At 31.3% G+C, this 25956-nt stretch overlaps 1 protein-coding gene across 2 annotated transcripts in view; it reads right to left on the minus strand.

The window, feature by feature from the left end:
• Positions 1-25956, minus strand: part of LOC132716439 (ubiquitin carboxyl-terminal hydrolase 24-like) — a gene marked incomplete at its 3' end in the record, with an annotated part of 42345 nt that overhangs the window by 13812 nt on the left and 2577 nt on the right. Inside the window, 22 exon segments of one of the 2 annotated variants that reach the window (XM_060699711.1) lie at positions 87-203; positions 1023-1121; positions 1624-1801; positions 3105-3217; positions 3487-3540; positions 3744-3884; positions 4697-4773; positions 5531-5642; positions 6111-6242; positions 6797-6940; positions 7561-7641; positions 8491-8652; positions 9321-9416; positions 10186-10293; positions 10729-10832; positions 14057-14177; positions 14694-14852; positions 17261-17401; positions 22699-22764; positions 23569-23724; positions 24412-24555; positions 25071-25138. In XM_060699711.1, coding sequence (XP_060555694.1) covers positions 87-203; positions 1023-1121; positions 1624-1801; positions 3105-3217; positions 3487-3540; positions 3744-3884; positions 4697-4773; positions 5531-5642; positions 6111-6242; positions 6797-6940; positions 7561-7641; positions 8491-8652; positions 9321-9416; positions 10186-10293; positions 10729-10832; positions 14057-14177; positions 14694-14852; positions 17261-17401; positions 22699-22764; positions 23569-23724; positions 24412-24555; positions 25071-25138 — 2573 coding nt within the window. 2 annotated transcript variants of the gene reach the window in all.

The following is a 25956-nucleotide window of genomic DNA, read 5'->3' on the forward strand; positions in this document are numbered from 1 at the left end:
AAGAAATTCATACTACATGCATTATTAAGATAAAACTTATTTCCACATAGCTTAAGCTTTAAGATCATCATGATCGAATAACTTACCTCTTTAGATTGAGAGGTGCTAGCTGTGCTGGAGGGCGTCACCATTCGTACTTGGATTGTTTGATTGTCTTCAAAATCTAACTGGTGTAACAGTTTCTGATCTTTGTTACTACCCAGCTGTAATATATAACATGTAATTAGTTAACATTATGCACTATGTGATAACAAACAGTTCACAGTTCAAAGCAGACCAGGTTCATGATATAGTGAATTCACTTAATTTCATGCACACAAAATTACATGATTTTGTCAAAAACGACATTTTGTTAGGTTCACAAATTTGTGGTTTATCTGTTTTCGCAAAAAAAAAATCAAATAATGTTAGAACAATATTCATATAGCAGACAAAATAAAATTTTGTGGGATCTTAAATCCGTTGCTTGACGTATCAATGAAAACCATGAAAAATTAACGCCCATCAAATAATGATGAGTTTGCAGTAAGAGTAATCATGAAAAGGGCAGTATAAACTGAAATCCAAGTTTATTCACAATTATCATATACTGATTTTTTATCATAGGACAAGATAAAGCAATGTTACTTAAAGTATTTGTTTGCCTTGTTTTTATGCCAATTTTGAACACGCTTTAGCTCATATCTTGGTGGCTGGCCCATCTAAACAGTTTATCAGGATAACTTACGAGTAATAACCAATTTCTTCACAAGCCATACAGAGTAATCTCTGCACAGCAATAACAACTTAATAACAGCAGTATCAATTGTTCCCAAAGACAGAACAATTAATTTAACCTTCCTAGAGTCACACCTCTTAGTAACAACCGAAATCTTTGTCTCCTAGAGGGTGTTGCTATGCAGAGTTTGTACTGTAGAACTTATACAGAGATACACTTTATGATACTGTAAAGAAACCTTCACTGTAAGTCTAAACAGATAATTGTTTTCTAAAGGAAAGAAAAAACTTACAACATTGCTAACCAGTTTTTCTTGAGCAACAACTTGTATGTTTTCTGTACTCTGTCGTAATCTGTTGGCAATCTTCACCTTAACATTACCCAGGGTCTCGTTGCTGTGACACTGTAAAAATTTCAAAAACAACAAGGTAATTACATATGCCTGAATTAACATTATCACTATTATTACCAGAAGCAATACTGATATAATCTTTTTCAAAAACTGACACATACTGTAAGATACTTACGATAGTTTGTAATTCTTTACTTCACTCTTTTGCATGCAAGCATGGATAGTGGCAGGGTTACCTACATGGCTAGAATAAAGTCAGACCAGAAAAGACTGGCTAGATGCTATACTAATGGCTATGTAAATTTCATATTTTCATACCCACCAAAAAAACTTATATCAATAATAGATGGTTCAACTCAAATTAGGTTAGGTACAAACTAAAACTCAGCAGCAATAGTTTATCAATTTAAGAACAATTCACGAACTATTATCAAAATCAGTCATGAATACAATTTAACAGAACTTTTCTTAACAATACATCTTTTTTTTTATCTCGTCTGTTTATTTAAATTTCCATTTTTTTACATTTATATCATAAATGAAAATAACTTACAACAAGCATAAACTCTTGTTTTGGAGTTTCACATGAGATGAAGAGGTTAATCTGGAATCCCTGAAATGAGGCCCCATGTGGCAATATGGTTCGTGGACTAACATGGGTCTCCTCTACATTCAGTACGTACATCTCTGCAATCCACAGTAACCTCTCTATGTTCAACAACTTTATTGATCTAAATAGAACATACACAGCCATTTACATGTATACAATGTTCCTCCAGAATCATGGGATTTTTTTTATAAAAATTGAAAAAATGTTATAGTTAGTTGGTGTGTTTGTCTGGTTTTTTTTAGGCTAATTTCAGCACATTTATGATATTATTATCTAGGTAGGAAGTCCATCTAACCAAGTTTTCTGGATATCTAACCAGTAATTACCAATTTCTCTGCAAGTGAATACTGACTTATCCCACATGATGTCTCAATCAGCTGTGAGAAACAATTGACATTGAACTCTGTCTAACATCAATCCTCATACATGTATTCGTCACAGAAAAATTTCACCTAGCCTGAGAATCATTCAAGGGAAACTTAGATTACAAATCTGGTGTTTTCCCTAATAAGCCAAGTGGTTTGACTGTTGTAGTTAGTAAAACTTTATCAAGTGTACAAATACAGTAATAAACACTCAATGGAGACTTCTAACAGTATAACAATAACATTTTATCACCTGAATATATTCTGAAATATAAAGTTCCCTCAGTGATGGGGAAAAATAAACATTACATAGAGGATATTTGTTTGTTTCAGTGTAAGATCGAAAGATATTTCACCGAGTGAACACCAGATGCAATATTTTACACGAGTGGCGTAGCCACGAGTGAAAATATAATAGCTGGGGTTCACGAGTGAAATATTATTTGATCTTACATGTAAAACAAACAAATTTTCTGTTTATTTCATGATTTTTTAACGATTTTTACACCATTTTACTGATTTTTGCCGCGTAACGTCATGCTCTTATCTTCATGACGTCATCAAATGATGACGTCACAATGTTGAAGCAAAATATAATTCCATGATTATTTTTAGATTTTAGATGTTTTTCAGCACAACGTTCGAAAATATTTACGAACTACAGCCATCACGTACATTTTTTATTATGATTGACTACATTTCCGCTGAAAAAAACATTCATTAATGATAAATATTTTATTTTTACGCCAAATATAGTTCGGCTACTGTGAAATTATATTTGGTAATCATTACTGTGAAATTATCAGAATATAATTAACCGTTATAATTCAGTAATCTACTGCAAAACATGTAATAAATACACATATGTATACCCCCTCATTTGTAATAAATTGTAAGAATCTTTTTTTCATGAAGAAATTTAACTACTTATGAGGACATCAAAAATAAATTCATAATAATGAAAACAACAATAGAATATTTTAGAGGATTACAAATACTGACTTTTTTGCAATAAAAACAACAATAAACCTATTCAATATATGATTTATAATGACTTACTTGGAAGGAACAGATATGTTGGCAACTTCTGGTACCACGGCAGCCGTCAAGGTTTTAGTGGCACTAAGAATGGCCTGAGAAATAGCAGTACCACTAACACCTATCATAGCAGTCTGTAAAATATATCATTTCATATCAATATATCAATCAAATTGGTTTTATTTTAATATCAAAAATATATAATTCAAATAAGTCAAATAATGAAAATGTATCAGATTTTTTATATGATATAAAAACAGCAATCATTGGTGAGAGAGAAATGACCATTAGATTCAATGTTAATATTAAATTGTCACACTTCAAGATCTAAGACAGACCTTTACACTCATAATACACATTTTTACAACAAGACATACAGAATTATGTAATGCAAATGGCTCACCTCTAATCTTGTCTGACATTCATTGATAAATTTTTTATGCAAGTTCACAGGATCCTGAAAAAAGAATAAATTCATTTTTACAGAAAAATTCTTTTCATGAAGTGAAAGAAATAAATCAATTGAAACCCATAAAAAGCTTTCTTAGAATGAAATGAATTAATATAAAGTAAATTTGTTTGTTGATATCTTAAAAATATGTTTGTTCATAAACTTAAATGTTTATGTTTCTGTAATTTAACGACTGAAAGAAAAGTAACCTTTTTCATTCTTGAAGCAAGATTAGTGTATGACATATTGAGGAGAAGTTGTATCGCTGAATCAGCAATCGTTTCATCTGGAGTATTGAGGCAAAGTTCCCAGAGAAAATCTAAACCCATTAAGTCTGTCTTCTCAACAATCTGAAATAGAATCCATATCATACATAACAAATATCACATGTCTATATCACACCTAAGAAATATGTGCATTAACAATGAACAGGAATATTTGAGTGAAAACAATTATTATTATATACTTATAAATGAAATATTGAGAAATAATGATGAAATAAAATGCATATTTTTCATTTTTGGTATTTTCACTGTAAAAATTTATTTTTCACTGCAGTGAAACATATTTTCCATATTTTCACTGGTGCCTTGCCAGACTACTCTCTTTTAAATTCAGCCAATACACAAAATTTAAGGGGAAGTCTTTTGAAATGGTCACGTCAAAAAAGAGAAAATTTGTATATATATTTAACAGAAAATTCAAGTTTTTTCTATAAATAAAGGATTTATTCTTATTTTGTTCATTGTATGAAAAATATCATATTTCACTTGTGGCTACCGCGACTGATGAACTATTTATTTTCATACCACTCAATGAAAATAAATCTTGTATAGAAAAAACTTAAATATTACTTATATATTTTTAATCTGCATGTGTAACACAGTGAACAAAGTAAATAGTAGTAATGATAACTAAATTGCCATTATCTCAATATGAATCTTTTGAAACAGCGACTGAGGTCTAACCGCATAAGGCATACAATGGTCTATCAAATATCACACAAATTATGCATCATGGCCATGACTTTAGTTTTCATAATCCATGGCTAACAGACTTGACGTTTTCCATACAGAGCATATCATATGACCGAACCTGCATAATAAAGATAACAAAATCTGGAGGAAAACTGCCCCCTCCCCGTCCCAGGTAAGTTACTTACCAAACTTCCACTTGAATCTTTCAGTCTGTGATCATTCTTGTTCACATTCTCAAAATAAGTTTTAAAACACACAAATCCTGTAAAAAAACAACAACAAAGCCATAGAGAATATACCATAACATATACACAGTTAAGTACTTTCCATTACAAGTTTGGTCAACTATGAATATACTTGGTTTTATAGCTAGATAATAACAAATGCATACATTTCAACCTAAAACTCTATAATCAAGTAATAATATTTCAATGTCAAATATATCTTACAATATCATATCTCTTATCAACAGTGATAACATAATACATGTACTGTTAAGCTATTGTTATGGAGTCAGTCCAGCTTGTGCTTTTTTTACATTATACTTTAAGGCAGACTTAGGACTATACAAATGTCCTAAAATGGACGTTGAATACTCAATTCCAACCCTTTGAAATCCTTTAAAAGTCCATAACTGAATTATTTTCATTTCTAAAAAACTAAATAGTTTTGGTATTATGGTACAGTTTCTGAAAAGTTACTCATTGGCCATAAAGTTGAACTATCTTTTGCTGTTTAGCAATTAATACAGTGACTTTGTATATTGTATGGAAATCAAAATACATTGTTTACATTTTGCTACCTTTATAACTTATTGTTTACTGCTCAGTACTGATTTCTTTTGGGTAACAATAACCTTAAATATATAATATAATCCATTATCAAAACATTACAAAACACATGTTGCACATTCTATAGAAATTAATGTATTCCTTTCTGATGCTTATTGTACCTTTAAGTAAGCAAAAGACAAGTTAATTACTCATACCAGTAAATGGGTAAAAAAAGCATGCCCTTACCTTTATCACTGATTTTAGCTGGGTCCAGTCTAAGTAGTTCATTCTGGAAGAGTTTAGTTTGGGTTTCATTATCCAGGTCCATTAAACCTTTACTAAACCACTCATAGCATGTCTGTAAAACATAAAATTATGCACATTTAAACCTTTACTAAACCACTCATAACATGTCTTTAAAATATAAAATTACACTCATAACATGCCTGTAAAAAAATATAAAATAATACACATTCAAACCTTTACTAAACCATTCATGTTTGAAAAATCTAAAATCAAAGATCCAGACAATTTCTACTCAACCATTCATAAACTGTCTGTGAAACATGAATTCAAAACATGCCTGGTACCAATGTCATTTAATAAAAGTTTTACTTGGAATTACTGTTAATGCAATCTTCAGGGAAATACGGTAATAGAGATTTAGATAAAATATCTTCACTTCAACTGTCTAGGGTATAAAACATCTTATTGTAAAGTTCACATTAAAGCTGTAAAACTATCAAAAGAAGGTAAAGTCAAATGGCAAATGCGTAGTTCTTATAACTGTAAGAGTTATAAATATTCAAGTCAGTTTTTCCCTTACCTCTCTGTCCCAGGTGCAAGCTTCACTTGAAGCTACAAGAGCAGACCAGATTTCTCGTGCACGATTCCATGGCAAATATAGTACACCTTCTTGTAAAACATATTGCAAGAAAGATAAATGTGACATCACATACTGCAAGAAATAGTAACGATGCATTTAAGAAATATTTGTATTACAAAACTTGTTTAAAAGAAACATTATCGGATATTTGAACTAGAGGACAATGATGGAACTCTAATCTCTTAATAGACTGAAATCTGTATAACTACAATTTTTAAATGTGACTAATTTGTTATATTAAAATGATAAAAGTGTAATTATGCTTATCCAAGGTAATATAGTGAGTGTATAGGTTCCTTTCAATTTCATGATTTTTTCCCCAAATAACTAATGTGTGTCAATAAAATGTCTGTAAATATGCATAGGAATGAACCTGTAATGTTCAACTTATAAAAAGAGTGAATAGTCTCTTTTTATGTTAGACAGATTTTAATTTTATTCTTAACATTTTCCAGTAATGACTGTTGGTCAATCACCATTAGAACAGTCAATCTTTGGAAATCTATACTCAATTCAGCTCAACTTTACATGAAAGAATAAGCATAACGGCACTTTAAGTTTCATAGATAAAACTGTTCAAGAATCTGAAGACATTTAATGCATATGGCCTCAGACAAACAACATACCTCAGAATGTGGATATCTACTGTCCACTAATGTATTCTGGTCAAGTTGACCATCACTGCTTGCAGCTTGTTTATGGCACTTTACAAGACTCTGGGTGACCAGTTTGATGATGTCAAAATTCTTATTCAGTTCATGTAATATTCCCTACAAAAACAATGTAGAAATATCAGTACAAAATATAAATTCTGCCACTGAACCCTGGTACTGTTGGTTCAAGCTTTTCTAGGGTCATAACCGTGTTTCCTCATATGACATTGGTAGTTGTTAGTTCCAGGAAGAGAACTTGGTTTAAACATACTTCTTCCAAAAGTATACATAATGTACATACAAATAAACAACAAACAAAATATTTTCACAAAATGGAAAAAAAGATGAGAACGAAAGAGGAGACTTATAGAATTCTGGTTCTTTAAGAAAGTGAACTTGAGAGTGATGCAAATAGCCTTTAATTCACAATTGAGCTTATATAAATAACTAAGACTATAATTTTGTGACATTAAACATAAAAGTCAGGTGATTTTAAGTCAGCCTAACAGCTTGATTTCATCAATTAAATATGATTCTATTTTATATACATAATAAAACGAAACTTTTTTCATAAACATTTTTAGTACATTTTACAAGTTTCAAAATAAGAAAAATACATCTCTTAAATAACCAAAATTAAAAAAAAAATCTTTTCAATTAATTGGGTATCATTATTAAAATTAAAATAAACATTCATCAAAAGACACATACAATGTTTCATGGAGATATATACCAACCTTATCTTGTTTAAAGCTATGTTTAAGAATGTTCTTGCTCAATTGATGAAGTTGTTTCAATGTTGGCAAAACACAAACACCCTGCAATATAAAAATGAAGTATAAAGTAAGAGCACAGCATGTGGTGTTAAATGCATGTCTGTTAAATAACCACTCCTGACAAACATTTTATGTTAAAAAGGGACATAACTCCCAAAAAATAGTTTTTTAAAAGTAGCCCTTTTGTCTAACAACTCCCTTTAAAATAAGCAAAAAATTAAAGTTTCTGGGTTTAAAATTTAAAAAGTTTGAAAATGGGCTACATTAAAGTTTTTGCAAGACGACAACAATAACTACAAAGACCACAACTGCGACACAGTGATTATATTTCAAAACAGACCAACTAAAATAATGAATAAAGGATGTGAGTGTATATAGGGAATATTCCAGGAGTATTCTAATTTCATGGGTTATTTTGATTCTGCAAAGTTGTAAGAGAATGATACAATGATGTGAATAGCGCATTCATTAAAACGTCCTATTATTATATATACCTTCTGTAAAATGTGTAAAAAAATAGAACAAAACCAAAAAAATTAAAGGAAAGACAATGTGAATAAAATGTCAACACAAATTCCTGACATCACAATTCCATCAAAAAGAAAAAATGTTCAGGATATTTTTATATTCTCCACTGAAAATTGCTGTACTTATGTATAATTATGATGAAAATGACTTTTCAGATGAAACTTGGTGTATATCGGCAACTCCTTTAAAAAAGTGTTTGACAATATATGTTTCTTAATGATTGTTCAAATACATGCAACCACAGCATTTTTTTCCAATCAAGAATGAAGGAAAGGACTAAGGTCTAAATTTCATCATCAATGTTTTCAAGTATTCCTACAGAAGTTCATTAAAAAAAGCGTTTTGAGAACATGTATGACCTACCTTTTTAATATCATCAACACATTTAGACACATAGCTTCTTTTCACTTGATCTTTAACAATGTACGAGTCATTAAGAATAGCTAAATGTTCTTCTAGTGCAAGCTCTATTAGGTGAGTTGATAATGCTGGTAGGTGAGATAAATCCCACAATAACTGCAGAACCTGTAAAATATTTTATAATTTTTATTTTGCTTGGTTTCTTAGTTACATCAACAAAAGGTCATTGGTCAACTTTTCAGCTTTTCTGAAAGCGGAAATACCTTAGTTGTTCCTAAATTCATTATGACACATGAAAAAAACCACTTACCTTCAGTTAGCTTAATGTTGTTGGATCACTGATTGACATTAAAGAATCTCTCCCTAAGTAAACAACAGAATTTGGCCCCACACCAGTTATGGGTAAAAAAGCCTTTGTCAATTACTTAAAATACTTAGAGCTGTCAATAAATTTTTTCCAATACAGTCCTTTTTAAATTAGATGTAGTCATTTTGGTTTTATAACATACAGCAACAAGTGTTTTCTAAGTTTTGAGGCCGCCAAAGGTGCAATTGTGACAGTTATTTTGGCCTCCAGACACCTCTTTATGACAACCCTGATATTCACTTGGCCATGTAGACTGGCTTGAAATAAGATAAACAAGCTGTGGTAAATAAAGAATTCCAGACACTTTCAAATCACAATTATTCTATGGTGACTGTGAGTACTCCACACAAACTAACTTCTAAAACTTTAAGACATAAAATACATCTTCTTCAGACTTAAGTGATCAACAGAATACTAGTACAACAGGTTTTGATATTATAACATTTTTTATTATAAACTGCCTTACCTGATTAGTAGTTTTTGGTATTTTAGCATCCCTGCCAATCTTGCCAATAAGACTGAGTAATTTTTCTCTTGATTTGTCATTTTCTTCTTGCCATTTCTGGTAAAAAAATCAAACATAAACAGTTCAAATAGATGAAAGCTGATTCATGTGAAACATGATTACCTATTCCTACTACTTCACAATGAAACAAGGGCCATGCAGGAATTTTCTTGGTCATTAAAGGGAAATAAATAAATAAAATCTATCCTAGAGTTAAGGATCTTGAGCCTCAAAATATGACCCTACAAGTGACCGAACGGGCCGAGGCAAGGGCTTGGTGCAAAAAAGTTGTATAATTTATATAACTCATATTAAATAAACAAGGAGTTACAACCCTTTAGCACCAATCTGTCAATACAAGTGTTAAGTTAAATGTGAATAAAGGCAGCCATTAATGAGATACAAAAGTTGTTTAAAAAACCTAAACCAATTTGTTATGTTAAAGACGAAACCCTCATAAGTTAGATAGTTAAAATATTCTAAGAAAAGCTGAATTCAGGAGAATATAAGTTCATTATATGTTGTTAATTTCCTTTATAGAAAAAGTGCAACTTTTTAAAAGCAATGCAAGAATCCATTCATTCTAACTTAAATCTTGATCTGCCTACGGCAACTGATTCTACCAGTGCAGACCAAGTTCAACAGGCAAATCTGTGTGGAAATATTATGGCCTTCATTTTCCACTTTTTGGTCAGTAGATATCTTGAAAATTTTCTCTATAAATAAAAAATGGTTTAATCCGTAATGAAAGATGGACAAGTCCATTTAATATGCTTAGAATGGTAAGAGGGTAAGACTAACACTGCAGGTTTTATGTAAAGCTTACCTTTTGTATAAGGAGTAACAGATGCTCTAGCTGGTTGGGATCAAACTTGACAGCTGCTGCAGCTATGATAGAATGGATGTTGTCTATTACATTGTTGGTTTGAGATAACTGAAAACATAAAGAATTTTTATACAGAAATATAATGTATATCATTTATTTATATCAAATAAGTAATATTTTTAACCTTAGAGCAGCATGGGATAATAAATCATAAGAACATTAAAGTGGATTGGTCTTCCATTGTAATTTGCACATTTTCCAGCAGTTTATCAAATATTGATAAAATATATAAAAATATAGAATTTTATAAATTGGAGATATTCTTATAACTATAATAAGATATTTCTTGAAAAAAATGTTGATAAGAATTCTAAGTTATATAGAATGAGTATTCATCATTTTTTTTCAATAAAAAAAATTTTCTTTAAAATTATTTTTAATACTTTTTATGAATATATTGTTCTTCCATCTTTATGCAGCTTTAAACAAAATATATCTTATTAAGTATTGATGGAGAAATGAAATCAGTACAGTAATACTTACCTGCATTTTCCAGATCATGGTTAGTTCATCAGAAGAGAGATCTGTGCCAAGAAAATCTACGATACCTTTAATCTTATCACAGTACTGAGCTTGATCAATATTTCCTGTAAAAGATAAAATACTATGTTGTAGTATTTTGTTCAACTATTGTTCTTTTCACTGTTTTCATAACTATGGGCATCAAATTAAGGTGACAACAGACACTTTCCGTGGTACTCACATAAATGTCATTTAAACCAAGTTATTTTAGTTATAATTGTTATTTATTTAATCTTTGTGCATTAAATGTCGTTGATCATCATAAAAAATAACATATTTGAAAAAATGCCTTTGTAAATGATTGATTTTGAATAAAAATCCTACAATTTTAAATCGTCATATCAAAGTCATTTTTTTATTTTTTTGTCATCAAACTTTTGGAAAATAACCATACTTATATTATCTGGGGAACCGTGTCTCCATATTACGTAATTAAAGATAATTAAGTCGCTGATTGAGCAAACAAAAATCCCTGACAGGGTTCCCTCCGTAAATGTATTTCCTTTCATGTGCTTTAAACCGCATGCTAATTGCTTGATTATTAAAAAAGTTATGCCGATTCAAAGTTAGTCCGACCCGCATCAAACGAAGTGACATAAATCAGCTGTTCTCTCTCGGACCCCAACGTTTCACGCTAAATAATAGCATAATACACAAATATCGCACCAGAGAGGGTCACAAGTTGCGGTAACATACTCTAACAACATTTTATGACCCAGTGACATCTGACCAATTAAAAAGCTGCTGATAAATATCAGTTTATAGCCGAAATTTCTTCAATTCTTAACGTGATTTACTGTCCGTCTGGTATCTGTCGCACATGTCACGTGACTATCGGTAAAATTTGAGGCACTCAGTGGGTGGAAATGGAACGCATTTGTACGAAATTCCGTTAAAATATAAAATAAAATAACAAAAAACTGAGCTTCTGACAGTCTTTGAAAGTCCATGGTAGATGTACAAATAAGAACGGGATATTATATATTTTTTCCACCAAATTGATAATGTTTCACATATTTTAATAAAAATAAAAGGTATTACTCGATCATTATGATCTGGCCTTCTTGACTTCTATTATGAATATCATCTATGCACGGCATAGAGATCCAGTTTTTACCTTGATAGACAATAAATTTCATACTTTGCCCCAGATTTATTAGTACAGTAAACTTCACTTATAGCGAACACGGTTATAGCGAACTTCCGGTTATAAGGAACAATTTATTTTGGCCCGAATTTTGCCCTTCTTTATTTAATGTAAAACTATACGGTTATAGCGAACACGGTTATAAGAAATTATCGCTTATAATGAACTCATTTTTAGTTCCAATTTAGTTAAAAGTGCATAAAATTACACTTTTATAACGAACTCCAAATATCGTCTATTCGTAAATATATCCCGCATTTTCAACTTTCGTTTTCATTGGCAAGGAATAAAACTCGCGGAATGTACCGTTTATTGTTGTATGTAATTCAATATATAAAAATGAATTTGTATAGAAGTATGTAATAGTTTTCTATTTAGGATATTTTTAGCTTGTGTTCTTGTCACAAAGATAAAACGGTAATTCCCTTTATTCTATAATTTCTTTTCTTTAATAGTTTGCTCGAGTAAAATAATTATCGGTTTTCAACATAATCACACATGCTTGCAAACATACTCCATAGAAAACTACAAAGTATGCTTGATTGAAATGAAAAGAAATATATATGTTATTAGTTAAAGTCACCCTTAAACCATAATAGAAGATATTCAATATAAAAGGAAGAAAAATGGAAAATCTTGTTTATTATTATTCATTGAAAGAAAACGAAAAGCACAGTGCAGTGAGTTAAGAAACGAAATATGATGTTTTATAAAAAATTGAGAAAGGGAGTAAAACTAAAACTGAAATAGCAAAGGATTTTCAAATTCCAAAATGTACGCTCTCGGGTATAGTGTCTAAAAAAGAAATAAATGATTAATTATTCTTAATCAAATGCTCTTAAAAATGGCGGACAATGTTTAATAGTTCGTTATATGTAAATCTGTTCGCTATAAAAACTCCTGATACAAGGAACTAATTCGCTATATGCTTACAAGGAACTCCGGATATAAGGAACAGATTTTGAACGTCCCAATGAGTTCGTTATAAGCGGAGTTTACTGTACTGTGTCTGATTTACTGGCGAACAATTTATTTTCACTGAGAATATATTTTAATATCTTTTTTTTATTCAAAGAGAAATAATCATCCTTAGACAATCTAAAATGGTTTAGAAATTTGTCACGGACACCTTACCACAAGTCATAAAGGCGTTCACATAAAAAATGATGTCTGTTTTTGTTGTTGTTTTACTTGACATTGTTAGAAAACGAGGTTGAATGTAAAGTAAACCCTTGAATCCGTACAAAAGTCTATCAACTCAATGTAATATCTATCAGATTAACGGGACAGACAAATTATTTTCACACATTGTGGATATTTTAGCAACTACATTTTTAATCAACCCTGTGGTCGTGCGATTTGCCGCTATGCTTAATTATTTATGTTTCATACATTATGTTACGTACATTTGCCGACAATTTCTTAATTTATAAAAAAGGCTAAATGTTGAGATATTCATAAAAGATGTACGGTAGTTGTACGATACATGTATTACGAGAAGTATGGACCTGTAATTCACGGATATATGGAACTACCGGTTTCCCTCATTGATGCCTCAACAGGGGGCGGAGCGTTATCAATAATCGACAGGTTACGCGAATAGCAGATACAAATAGTATAGGTACCGTTTTAAAACGTTTAAAAACACATTTTTTGACTAACTGCTTCCAAAATTAAATCACGAATGTGTTCAGAAAAGGTTGATAAATCTACTTAGCAAAAAATCTCATTTTAGGTATTTTCAGTGATAATTGACTCCGTTGTCACCTTAATGACAATGGTAAAGTTTCTGTATCATTTTCACTGAATTCTACTAACATGGCAATCATCCTACAAACTATTTCTTGTGATAACTTATATTGTTATATTGTTACTAAAGTTTTAAAGCCGTAGTCACCATATAGCACAGACCCATTAAGACACACAAGACCAGGAAAGTCCTCTGAAAAGTTCAACAAGACCTGTCTGCCAACAGCTTGCTCCACTTTTCTCATTGCTGGATAATTAGGATTATTATTATGTATACAAAATCGTAAGCAAATACGTTTATAGTTTCTGAGAAAATGGGAGGGCAATGATAATAGCTTCCCTTATTTTCTTCGAAAAGTGGGCCCAATAAAAATACATATATAGAATTGTTACCTTCTAGAGCTATAGAGAGCACTTTATTCTCCACTAACCATTCTTGAATTTTGTTGGCTGGGATTGCAGTCTTTTGACGTGGATTCTTCGCACTCGTAGAATCTTCAATCAACTTTGTTACCTTTACATCAAAAAGTATTTTATCTTACCACTCATGAAACATATAATCAAGTATAGCTTAACTGTGTTCCACTGTCATACAAGCATTTCAATACTGTTGTTGCCAAACAATAATTCAACATACATAGAACCTGCTAAATGTGTTTATTCAACATTTTTAGTACTTAAACATTGTATTCCCCCTACCCAATTAATTCGGGTCTGAATGCACCTCCTGTGGAGTTGGGAAAGCTGAGTTGCAGTAACCTATTGTCTTTATTGAGAATTTTACAATAACAAAACCTGCTTGTGTGAATGAAAAAAGAACTTTTGAACTTTTTTTTTTATATATATTTTGGCTTGATGAAACCTTCTTTCACTTGAAGTAACTTCAAAGAGGACCCAAAAAAACCCAACAACCCTGGGTGGCAAATAGTTTTATCTCCTCTATTATTATGTATGAGTTAAAACAGTTTCAAAATGTTACAATAATCAAAATATAAACAAATCAAAATATAAACAAATCATCAAAGCAAACCTCCTTCAAAGAATTCATTTTAGCGTTGAAGTGTGGGGACTTCAACATTCGTAGTGCAATATCCAGTCTCAGATCGTCTAAAGCCTCAACATCATTTGGCCAAATATTCATACATAATAACTTCATTGATGCAAGGAGGTCTGAGACGCTGCCAACTTTCTGTAAAAATAAAATGCATTCAGAAAAACATGGAAACAAAATTTTTAAATTCCAGTTATTAATATTTTGAAACATTTTAAAAATGTTAAAAGGTTTACTTCACTGTAAGCTTATTGCTAAACTCTTATAAAGAATATCACCGGTTCATTTTGTAAATTTTGCGTATCTTTTTACGTAAATATGGGTTTATGCAAAATGTAGATTTAAGTAAGTTGTGTTTCACTAAACAGAACGTGCAATTTACGCAGGTAATTAGTGAGCGTAACTTTACGTTTAAACTTACACAAATGTGTAGCAAAGAAAGTTTAGCGAATTGCAAATAAATACGCAAGTTCTGCATACGCAAAAAGTTACGTTCAAACTTGAGTTACCATAACATAACGTAAGTAAGTTAGTGAAACGCACCCCAGGTATTCAACAAATTCCAAATCTTTTATAGCCTCTTACATGTTATAAACTGTACCAAAGTCGTTCAATGATTTTGAATACTAGAAATGTGTCATCATGCCACGGATGCCCCCGCATGCAGCCAAAATTTCAGATGTTATAATATTTAGTTCCAAATTTGTTTGCACAAATTATTGTTTTCATTTAAAGTTCAAAGCCCTTAAAACTTTTCAATGTTAACACAAACCATTTCCATACAATGTTCAAGGCACTGAAATTATTCAGTCTTAACCTTTTGAAAATAGCATATTTCATATTTGTAGCCAAAATAATGGCTACATACATTTCCACAAAAGTATGAGTGCTGAAACTGAAAGTTCAAAATTTTTCCAATATTCAAGAAAGATAAGTTTGTCCAAAATCATTGAACCACGACCAAATTCAAACTTAAACTGCTTATTCCTAAGATGTATCTATATTATTTTCAAAGTGAAAGGGACATAACTCTGCCAAAAAAATCATCGAACCATGACCAAATTCCAACTTGACCTGCCCATTCCTTTGACATATCCATATGTCAAATTTGAGTTGAATATGTAACACTGCTGGGTAGACAATGAAAAGAAACTGTAAATTTCATATTAATTTCAAAGTGAAAGGGGCATTACTCTGCCAAAAATCATTGAACAATGAACAAATTCGAACTGGGCCTGGGCATTCCAAAAACATATCCATATGTCAAATTTGAGTTGAATGTGTTGTACTGTTGGGGAGATAATAAACAGAAACTGAAAATTTCATATTATTTTCAAAGTAAAAGGAGCATAACTCTGCCAAAAATCATCGAACCATGACCAAATTCGAACTTGACCTGTATTTTCTCATGACATATCCATATGTCAAATTTGAGTTGAAAATGTTGTACCGTTGGGGAGATAATGAACGGAAACTGAAAATTTCATATTATTTTCAAAGTAAAAGGGGCATAACTCTGCCAAAAATCATCAAACCATGACAAAATTCGAACTTGACCTGTATTTTCTAATGACATATCCATATGTCAAATTTGAGTTGAATGTGTTGTACCGTTGTGGAGATAATGAACGGAAACTCAAAATTTCATTTTATTTTCTAAGTAAAAGGGGCATAACTCTGCCAAAAATCATCGAACCATGACCAAATTCGAACTTGACCTGTATTTTCTCATGACATATCCATATGTAAAATTTGAGTTGAATGAGTTGTACCGTTGGGGAGATAATGAACGGAAACTGAAAATTTCATATTATTTTCAAAGTAAAAGGGGCATAACTCTACCAAAAATCATCGAACCATGACCAAATTCAAACTTGACCTGTATTTTCTCATGACATATCCATATGTCAAATTTGAGTTGAATGTGTTGTACCGTTGGGGAGATAATGAATGGAAACTGAAAATTTCATATTATTTTCAAAGTAAAAGGGGCATAACTCTGCTAAAAATCATCGAACCATGACCAAATTCGAACTTGACCTGTATTTTCTCATGACATATCCATATGTCAAATTTGAGTTGAATGTGTGCAACCGTTACTAAGATAATGAACGGAAACTGATGATGACGGAATGACAGAATGACGGAACAGGGTAACACTATATGCCCCGGCCATTACATGGCGGGGGCATAAAAATATATATAAACTTAACATGTTAAAGGAAAAATTTTACTTTCCATTTTCCTGTTGATAAGTTGGAGTTAAAAGGATGGTTAAAAAACCATTCAATTTTCAACATACATATTCACTCCCTAACATTCAACACTTGAAAATACTGGCCATGTTAATTCATAGTGAAGTTCATGGCCAAAGGTAGAATTTATTCCACATGTTGAAATACACAAGACTTTCTCACTAAGGGAAATCTAAATGTTCTTCTAAATTGCTGTGAATTGCTATAGAAACACAAAAAATATACATTACAGACCAAAAACATACATGTAATAAAAAATAAACGATAAATTTTGAAAACACAAGTTTCTACCTTTTCCTTGAAGTCTTTTTCGGCAAGATTTTGAACATATTTGATTGACAACTCCATTCCGTTTGTAAGTAAAGACTTCATTATTTCCTTATCAAGAAACTCTGCACAAACTCCCAAAGGCTTCAACAATGCTGCAATTGCCTATAAATATATACAATTATTCATCAAATGCTTATAAATATTCTTTCTTATTATCATACATGTGCTGTCAGTAGGACAGGGCATTCAACTTTTCTCAGTATTTGACTGTAAAACAAAGAGCCTTGGATATTGTAGGAGGTAACTAAGAATAAGATATGATTCAAATCAAATAAATACATGACATAGTCATAATTCAAACAAATTTCTCAAATTAAAATTAAGATTTGATTCAAATAAATACAAGACATAGTTATGAGTCAAAGAATTTTCTGTGTTCACAAAGGGTCATATTTCATTCATGTCCATGAGTTACAGGGCCTAATGAGGCTACCCAACAGTTTTACCTCGTATTAATGATCATGAAGAAATGCCATTGAGTTTTAAGTTTAAAATATCCTGTGTTGTTTTAAAGACTGATGTTGCCATTGCAAAAACTGAAAAACCAAGAAATTTACGACATTAAAATTCTCCAAATGAGTTCAAGTCCCCTTAAAACCTATAATTAAAGAAAGAAACCAACCACAATTTTTTATCATATGTCCCAAAAAAACATTTGCATCAATGAAAGAAAATTTTAATGTGATTTTCAATAATAATGCTTGAATGTGTTAAAATAAAATTTCAAGTAGTTATGTCATTTTATTAAGAAGAAGCTGTGATATACTCTATTTTTTTGAAAAAAAATATTATTTAAGCAGTCAAATCAACAATATAAAACATTTTTTAAAAGTGTCAACTGATCTGCACAAAATTGACTGTTCAAATTTTAGGTATAGGCATATCAAACATTACTAAATTGACTGACAACTTTGTTGTATTGGTAATTTGCAACAGCCATATATCCTATGTCACTATATGTAGAGAACCTAAACAGGGAAATTATATGTAGTGTTATTTGAAGAAAAAACCAAGATTGTTGCAAGTCAATGGAACACTCGTAGGTGAATGCCTAAGATTGAAAATTAGAAAACTCCAAATTGGATGCTTAACGAATCAACCAATACCCCGGATTTATAATCTATGAATTTCATACTACATAATTCATTGTCACTTATCATTTACCCACATGTTTATATATAATGTGTATGGTAGTTACAAGCTTCTGTTCCACATACCATGTATTAGCAGTGTGGGCAATACCCACGTACATTTACGTTCATTTTTGGCATCTTTCCAAGACAAATTTTCTTGATAAACGGAAAAGAAAATAGCCCGTAAAATTTATTTCTTACAATATCTGTTGGGATATGCACCAGTCACGGGGAAAAAATATAAGCTTTCCACAGAATATTAATCTTCGTCAGTTTTTAAAGAAAAGCCGTTTTCAAAAACCAACTTTTGCATAACCTTGGAAGTTGCTTTGTATTAAGGGGCTTCGGTTGAACTATTCGTTTTCTGGCGTTTTTTGGTCTACGCCCATGATTAATAGGTCAGGTTTACATCACCGGGGGTACATACAGCAAAATCCTATTTAATATGTTATATGCTTTATTTTTTATGGCGTAAATCTTGCCATTTTTCTTCATTGTTCAATTCTGGCACCAGTTCCAAGTCGGAAAAAAGGGACTACAGTTTAAAGCAGATTTTAAAATCTGTTGCAAATGCAAAGCAACATGCCTACCGTTCTCTTTCTAACCAATTTCCTGTTTCATTGTTGATTTTTTCACAAAGAGATTGTGAAAAAACTGATTGTTCTTAAAGCAATAACACTTACTTGTATCGCAATAGTGCATTCCGAAAAAATAATATTTTGGTTTCGTTTTGAAGATGTTTAAAGTATTGCTCATCTTATCCTATGTAGTAAAATGTGATTTATTCTATTTCACAATAGCGAAATTGATAAGAAATAAATGTGCTCTCAGTGAGAGAAAGGGTTAAAATAAAACAATGATACGGAAAGGGTTACACTATAACGCGAGTGTTGTAAAAAGGCTTAAGGTAATTTTTTCAGTCTATTTTTTGTAAAGAGTAACTGATAAACACTGACACTCGTGAAGGTGACGAATAGGTTATTCTGTCCTCAAAAGAGAGACTTTGAAAAGGTATATATTTTTCTGGAATTGCCGTATAATAAATTTCTATAAAGTTTGATAAACAAAATCACAATTTAAAATTAAAATCATGAATCTAATTGTCACGCGCATTAATATGACGTTTACATTTTATGCTTATTTAACTATAAGCATATTCATCATTGATTCAGTCAGATTTTGTTCTTTGTGTAGAACAATTTTAAATAGCATTACATATAACTTGGAACTTTGCGTGTAAACCTGATAGTATTGTTACTTAGTTGCGTTACTTATGATTCTCTATTTATCAAAAAGGCCCAAAATAGCCATGAGTCGCCAATAAAACAAGAGCTGTCCGTAAGACAGCGCGCTCGACTTTTTTATTGCTTGCCAATAAAAAAAGTTTTTGCAGTAAAAGGCAATACAAGAATCCTATAATACAAAACATTGACAGTTAAGGGCCATAATTCAAATAAAATCTTTGACAGAATTACCTTCTCCTGGACATGTTTGGGAATCATGATTGTAAACAAGTATTCCAACTTTCAAATTAATATCTCAAACAGTTCAGTCAAAAAGTGGACTGGTACTAAAAACTTAACCAAGATTCTAAGTCGATAAAAGGCCTTAATTTTTAAAACAAATCCTTGACAGAGTTACCTTCTCTCTTGCGTACAGATGGGGGTAATGATGTGAAATAGCATTAAAAGTTTCAAAGCAATATCTCAAAGGGTTAAGGCAATAAGTGGATTTTACCCATATTCAATGTATTTTCTAAGTCAAAAAGGGGCATAATTCTGTCAAAAACCTTGACAGAGTTATGTCCTCTTGTCTGTTGATGAAGGTCGTGATGGTAAACAAGTATGGTCAGTTTCAAAGCAATACCTCCAATGGTTTTGAAATAAAGTGAGGGGGTACAAAAAACTTAACCAAGCTCAATACACTTTCTAAGTCAAAAAAGGGCCATAATTCTGTCAAAAACCTTGACAGAGTTATGTACTCTTGTCTGTAGATGGAGGTTATGATGGTGAACAAGTATGGTAAGTTTCAAAGCCATACTTGTAATACTTCTGAAATAAAGTGGGGTGGTACGAAAAACTTAACCAAGGTGTGACGCCAACGCCGACGCCGACGCCGGGGCGAGTAGGATAGCTCCCCTTTTCATAGAAAAGTCGAGCTAATAAAAACGAGAATGGACGCCATGTGGAGTAAACAAAGTAGAAAATAGTAAACAGATAAATGATTTTACAAACCAACAGCCATCGATCACAGTCAAATTTCTTGAAACAAAACATTCTAAAAGTCGGAAATAACAATGATTATCAATAATTATATAAATATTTACATTGACATATATGTAATAGCAACACGACTGGGGTCCATATATGACACTGATGCGTCCATTGAATTATTGATAGCTAACATAAGCTAAGTAAAATTACGATTACATTTGAAGAGTATATTCAAATTTTATTCTTCAACTGTCAAATTACTTACTTCTTTAATTATTCACATATCAGATAATTCATTTATTTGGCATATGCATTATGTTTATCATGTTTTAGATTTTAATATGTGTTCCTTCTTTAAATCTTAAAATGCTACAAAAATCCTGTTGAGGACATCTGCAGGTCATGCCGCGTGCAATAATCCATACATTTACATCTAATGACCACATCGATAAGAAATAGTCCCAAATAGCCCTATCGTTTTTATTCAGTTGGAAGAGACATTATTGTTAAAACATTCTACTCGATTTAAATGTTTTCAAACCATAAATATTCCGTTCCCTTCCTCTCTTTACAATGTGTATTGGTGAGCTCTCTGATAAAGCTCGATTGACTGATATAATTAACTAAATTTGTCAGACATGTAGTTTATCAACAGAAATAAATGCAATAATAAAATAAATAGTGTTTAGTGTTCTTAAGTGAACGAAGTTAATCCAGTTCACGAAAAACGGTTACCGCGGGTATGAAAACAGGATGTAAAATATTTTTTATCAACGAGGGCCACTGTATTAAAAAGCTGAATCTATTATACTTAAACATTGCTACAGGTTTATAACATTATGGTTATACGTATAAATAACTCTTTACAAAAGAATACCCTTTGACTTTGAAATTGCAGCGTTGAGGCATAACGCTTTACAGCATAAAAATGGAAGTGATCCTGAATGTGCACGTTCATTGGACATTCTAGCTAAGTCGATTTTGCCGTTTTGGGTTTCTGTTTTATCTCTTTTTTTTGAATACGTTTAGTATTGCTACATGACACATATAGATTTTTCATAATCATTACCGTGAAAGAACAATGATTAAAGAGCAAATTAATTTCTTTACAAAGACACATGTACAGACAACAATTTTACGACTTTTAAAATCACTTATAGCGCAGCAAGTAAAAATCATTTAAATATTCATTTGTGTTTATGTAAATCGTACAGTAAATAACAAATGTTTTTATGCTTAACATAATTATAGAGAGAGAACGGTAGGCATATTGCTTCGCATTTGCAACAGATTCATAAATCTGCTTTAAACTGAAGTCCTTTTTTTCGACTTGGAACTGGTGCCAGAATTGACAATTGAAGAAAATGGCAAGATTTACGCCATAAATAATAAACATATAAACATATTAAGGTAGGCTTTTGCTGTCTGTACCCCCGGTTGATGTAAACCTGACCTATTTATCAAGGCGTAGACCAAATAACGCCAGAAAACGAAATAGCTTGCAACCGAAGCCCGCTCTAATACAAGCAACTTCCAAGGTTATGCAAAGTGTTTGATAAAACGGCTTATAAACTGACGAAGATCCAATATTCTGTGGAAAGCTTATATTTTTTCCCGTAGACTGGTGCATATCCCAAAGATATTGATACAGAAATAAAATATTTACGGCTATTTTCTTTTCCGAATCGAGCAATATTTGTCTTGGAAATGATGCCAAAAATGACGTCAATGTCACGTGGTATTGCCACACTGTATTACATGCTTATATAATTCAACTAGTATCTTTCTTTTTTTTGTGATCACATGAAGTGAATTAAATGTGAATGGGTTATTGTGATACTGTACGTATGATCACTGTATGATCTATTGCAATCTTAAGCAATTCAACTTCAACTTGTATCACTTTTTGTTATCACAGAAAGTGAATGTGTTTCTAGGCAGTGAATTCATAGATTTTGGCTAGTATCTTCTTATAAAGAATTATACCTTACAATCAAACCATTGTTATTATACAGGGCATTGTACTAAAGCAATAAATAAAACATATCCTTACTGGGGCGTCCAATTCTTCTGACTCTAAAATCTTTTTAATATGATCAAATCCTCCTTTCATGGCAAACTAAAAATACAAATATTATGATAATGATAATATATGCAGTTCAACTAATGCAATGATCACTGGCAGGGCCAAAACCCCCATTTTTGGGGAAGGGGCCTCAGCCTTTTTCTTGGGGAAAATGTGCATAATTTTGGCATACTTTGGGAAAAGGGGTCTCAAATTTAACACAAACTTTTAACAAGTTCTTCAAAATAGAAAACAAAAAGCACAGGGAAATACTAATAAGGCATTAATTTTGTTCTAAATTCTATGGGAAATTTCAAAAGACTGGGGAATTTTGAGGGCCAAACTGGGGAAAAAAGAGGCTAGTTTGGTTGGGGAAGCAGCCTATATTTGGCCTCTACAAAGAAGGGTTTTTTGGACCTGACTGGCATATTATTTTCTCAAATAATGATGTCACAGTGTAAAACACTTTTCACATGGGTAAGCGTATTAAATATAGGCATAACAAAAACAAGTTCTGGTTTCCATAACCTTATTAATGTATCACTTTTATGATTATTGATGTTATGCTAAAGAATAGGTCAATCAATGCTAAAATAAACTGTTTGCTAAGTCTCTTTAGCTTAACGAAAGGTTATAGTCTGTAGTAATATCATGTGTATTAAACCGTAAACAAATTTCTTTAAAAAATGACTGCTATATTATTTTAGAAACAAACACGTGAATTTCTTTTTTCATGTCTACATAATAAAAGTACAAAGTGTTCAAAATCATACTCCTGCTTTTTTCTCTCTCTCAAAAGATTAACTGTATTATAAAATCGTAAAACTGAACCCTTGATAGCTTTGTAGCATTATTTACCCTGTTAATAAGACATGTAAGCCATCCATAGGGGTCTTTGAAGTTGCTATTTTCAACTTTAGAAAATGGTACTCCCCCTTCAAACTTTTCTTCCCACGCTGTACGATCTCTTCGACTCTTGTTCTTGTAATGAAATTCTGTCTCTGGGTTGAATGCCTTAATAAAATAATAAAAGCAATTTATAATTTTATCATCATTATTTTTCCTAAAACCAAGCTATGATAATGATTTGTGATTTGTCTATACTACCAGTATAGTCAGGCCAGCCTGGATGTCTGCTTTACCTGACATGGCCAACCAAAATGTGTGCCTTGTCTAATAAGGCCAGCCTACATTCATTATACTTACCTGTCCAGACCAGCATAGTTGTCTATCTAGCCTGAAAAGACCAAAATGCCTGTCTAGGATGTTTAGGCTAGCAAAGTTGACTATCTGAGTCACCAAGAAATTCAAAATGTCTGTCTAGCAAATTCAGGCTAGCCTAAATGACTATCTGGCCTGAACAGACCATCCATTACTGTCTAGCATGTTCAGGCTAGCAGAGATGACTACCTAGCATGACCAGGCCAGCTTAGAGTCTATGTGTCATTACTAAAATTTATCAGTGATTACAAGATGATTTCAGCATTTTCAGAACTATGAAAATAAATTTCTCACGATTTTTTAAGGACAATTCATACTTAAAATTACCATGCTAAAGGTCAAGAATTAACTTAATTGTTACTTATAATTAAAACATTTTTGATCTTTCAAAAATAATATTTGAACAAGTTCACAGACATTTCAAGACATAAACACAAAAGAACAAAAGGTCCATATATATGTAAATGTTTAGGATATTACCATTCCAAGGATGTCCATAAGATGCAAATGTACAGGTTGATGAGTAAGTCTGGCTGCTACAAGATCTATCAGTAACTGTAACATGTTATTAATGCCTTCCTGTATCTCTGTGTTCCAACGATGGACTGCATTCGAATTCATCAACTATATCAACAAATAAAATTCATTATTTTTTACCAATAATGACATTGTCACAAACTAATCATTTTATAGTTTATTTAATAAACAGATATCTCAGAAAGATAAATATATCCTGATGAGGGTTCAATGCACAACCAAAAGCAGGAGAAAATAGTTTTTCATTCTTTAAACTGGTTGTGATGTGTTGTTTTCCTTGCATATATTTTAATTTAGATAAATACATACATGTGTAATATATAGTAACTTATCACACATTTAAAATCATGGTGGTGTAAGGAATAGCATCACTTAAAAGTTTAAGGTTTTTAAATTCTTAGACAGTGCTTTGTTCACTTTAATTTCTTTAAACAGTGGCAGGACCTAAATGAAGAGGAAATTGCTTAACAAGTCGGGATAAAAATGGGGGGAAAATTGAATTGGAAAAACGGCAGAAATAAAATTGGAAATTCACAAAAGCATCAAGTTTTATTCTACAATCTAGAACATGATGGTTTTATATAATAACATTAACAACATACCTTTTGGAAGGAATCTGTCATCACTCTATTAACAAATCTTGAACAATTGTCATCATTATCCATTAGCCCTGTAATGAGACATATGTAGTCATAAATGTAAACTATTTGTAAGTCAGCTAAATGCTGGAAATTGAGACAGCAAGCTTGAACATATATGTAGAACATTGAGTTTGATTTTAGCAATTTAAGCAAAAAAATGAAAATATAATTGGCACATTATTTACATTTTTGCTGCCTACAAACTTTATATAAGCGTCACACACACACTCAAAATCCCATTTATCTGCAAACATGACTGGAATATCTGTTAAAACTTACTGGAATATGAAATGATATTGAATATATGATTCTTTAAGCATATCTATAGTTTAAAGCTACATTCCTCCAGATGAGTCAAAATATTTCAATAAAATCAAACTTGAGAAAACTATACTAAGATGTAAGAAAAGGTAAAAAGTTTCAAGATTCAAGTAATATTTTACATATTATGCGCGATTAATGACTGATTTTTCAGTATTTACAACTATATTTCTACTACGTTACTAACGTAGTAAAGGCTATTTATGCAAATTTTGACCACTTTTTGGTAATTTACTTGGTTTGTAAGTGCCATTGATAATGTGTAATTTGATTCTTTTTGGTTACTTTACAATATTACACATTCAAATTTATACATTTTCAAAATTTTTATGAAAATTAGCATGAATATGGAGGCGTGCTGCTTTAAGTATAAATGTTTGTAAAGATGATGTGAAAAATAAGCATCCATCTGTTTAAAGTGGTTCCATTTTTTTTTACTTCCCTACTGTTGTAAATACATTGTACACATAAATTTAAAATTCAAGTTCTAGCCGCTAAACGGTTAAAGCATGTGAAAATGTGATGA

The sequence above is a fragment of the Ruditapes philippinarum genome, unplaced genomic scaffold (genome assembly GCF_026571515.1).
Source record: "Ruditapes philippinarum isolate M1 unplaced genomic scaffold, ASM2657151v2 ctg6552_1_1_1_1, whole genome shotgun sequence".
In the NCBI taxonomy this organism is placed as follows: Eukaryota; Metazoa; Mollusca; class Bivalvia; order Venerida; family Veneridae; genus Ruditapes; species Ruditapes philippinarum.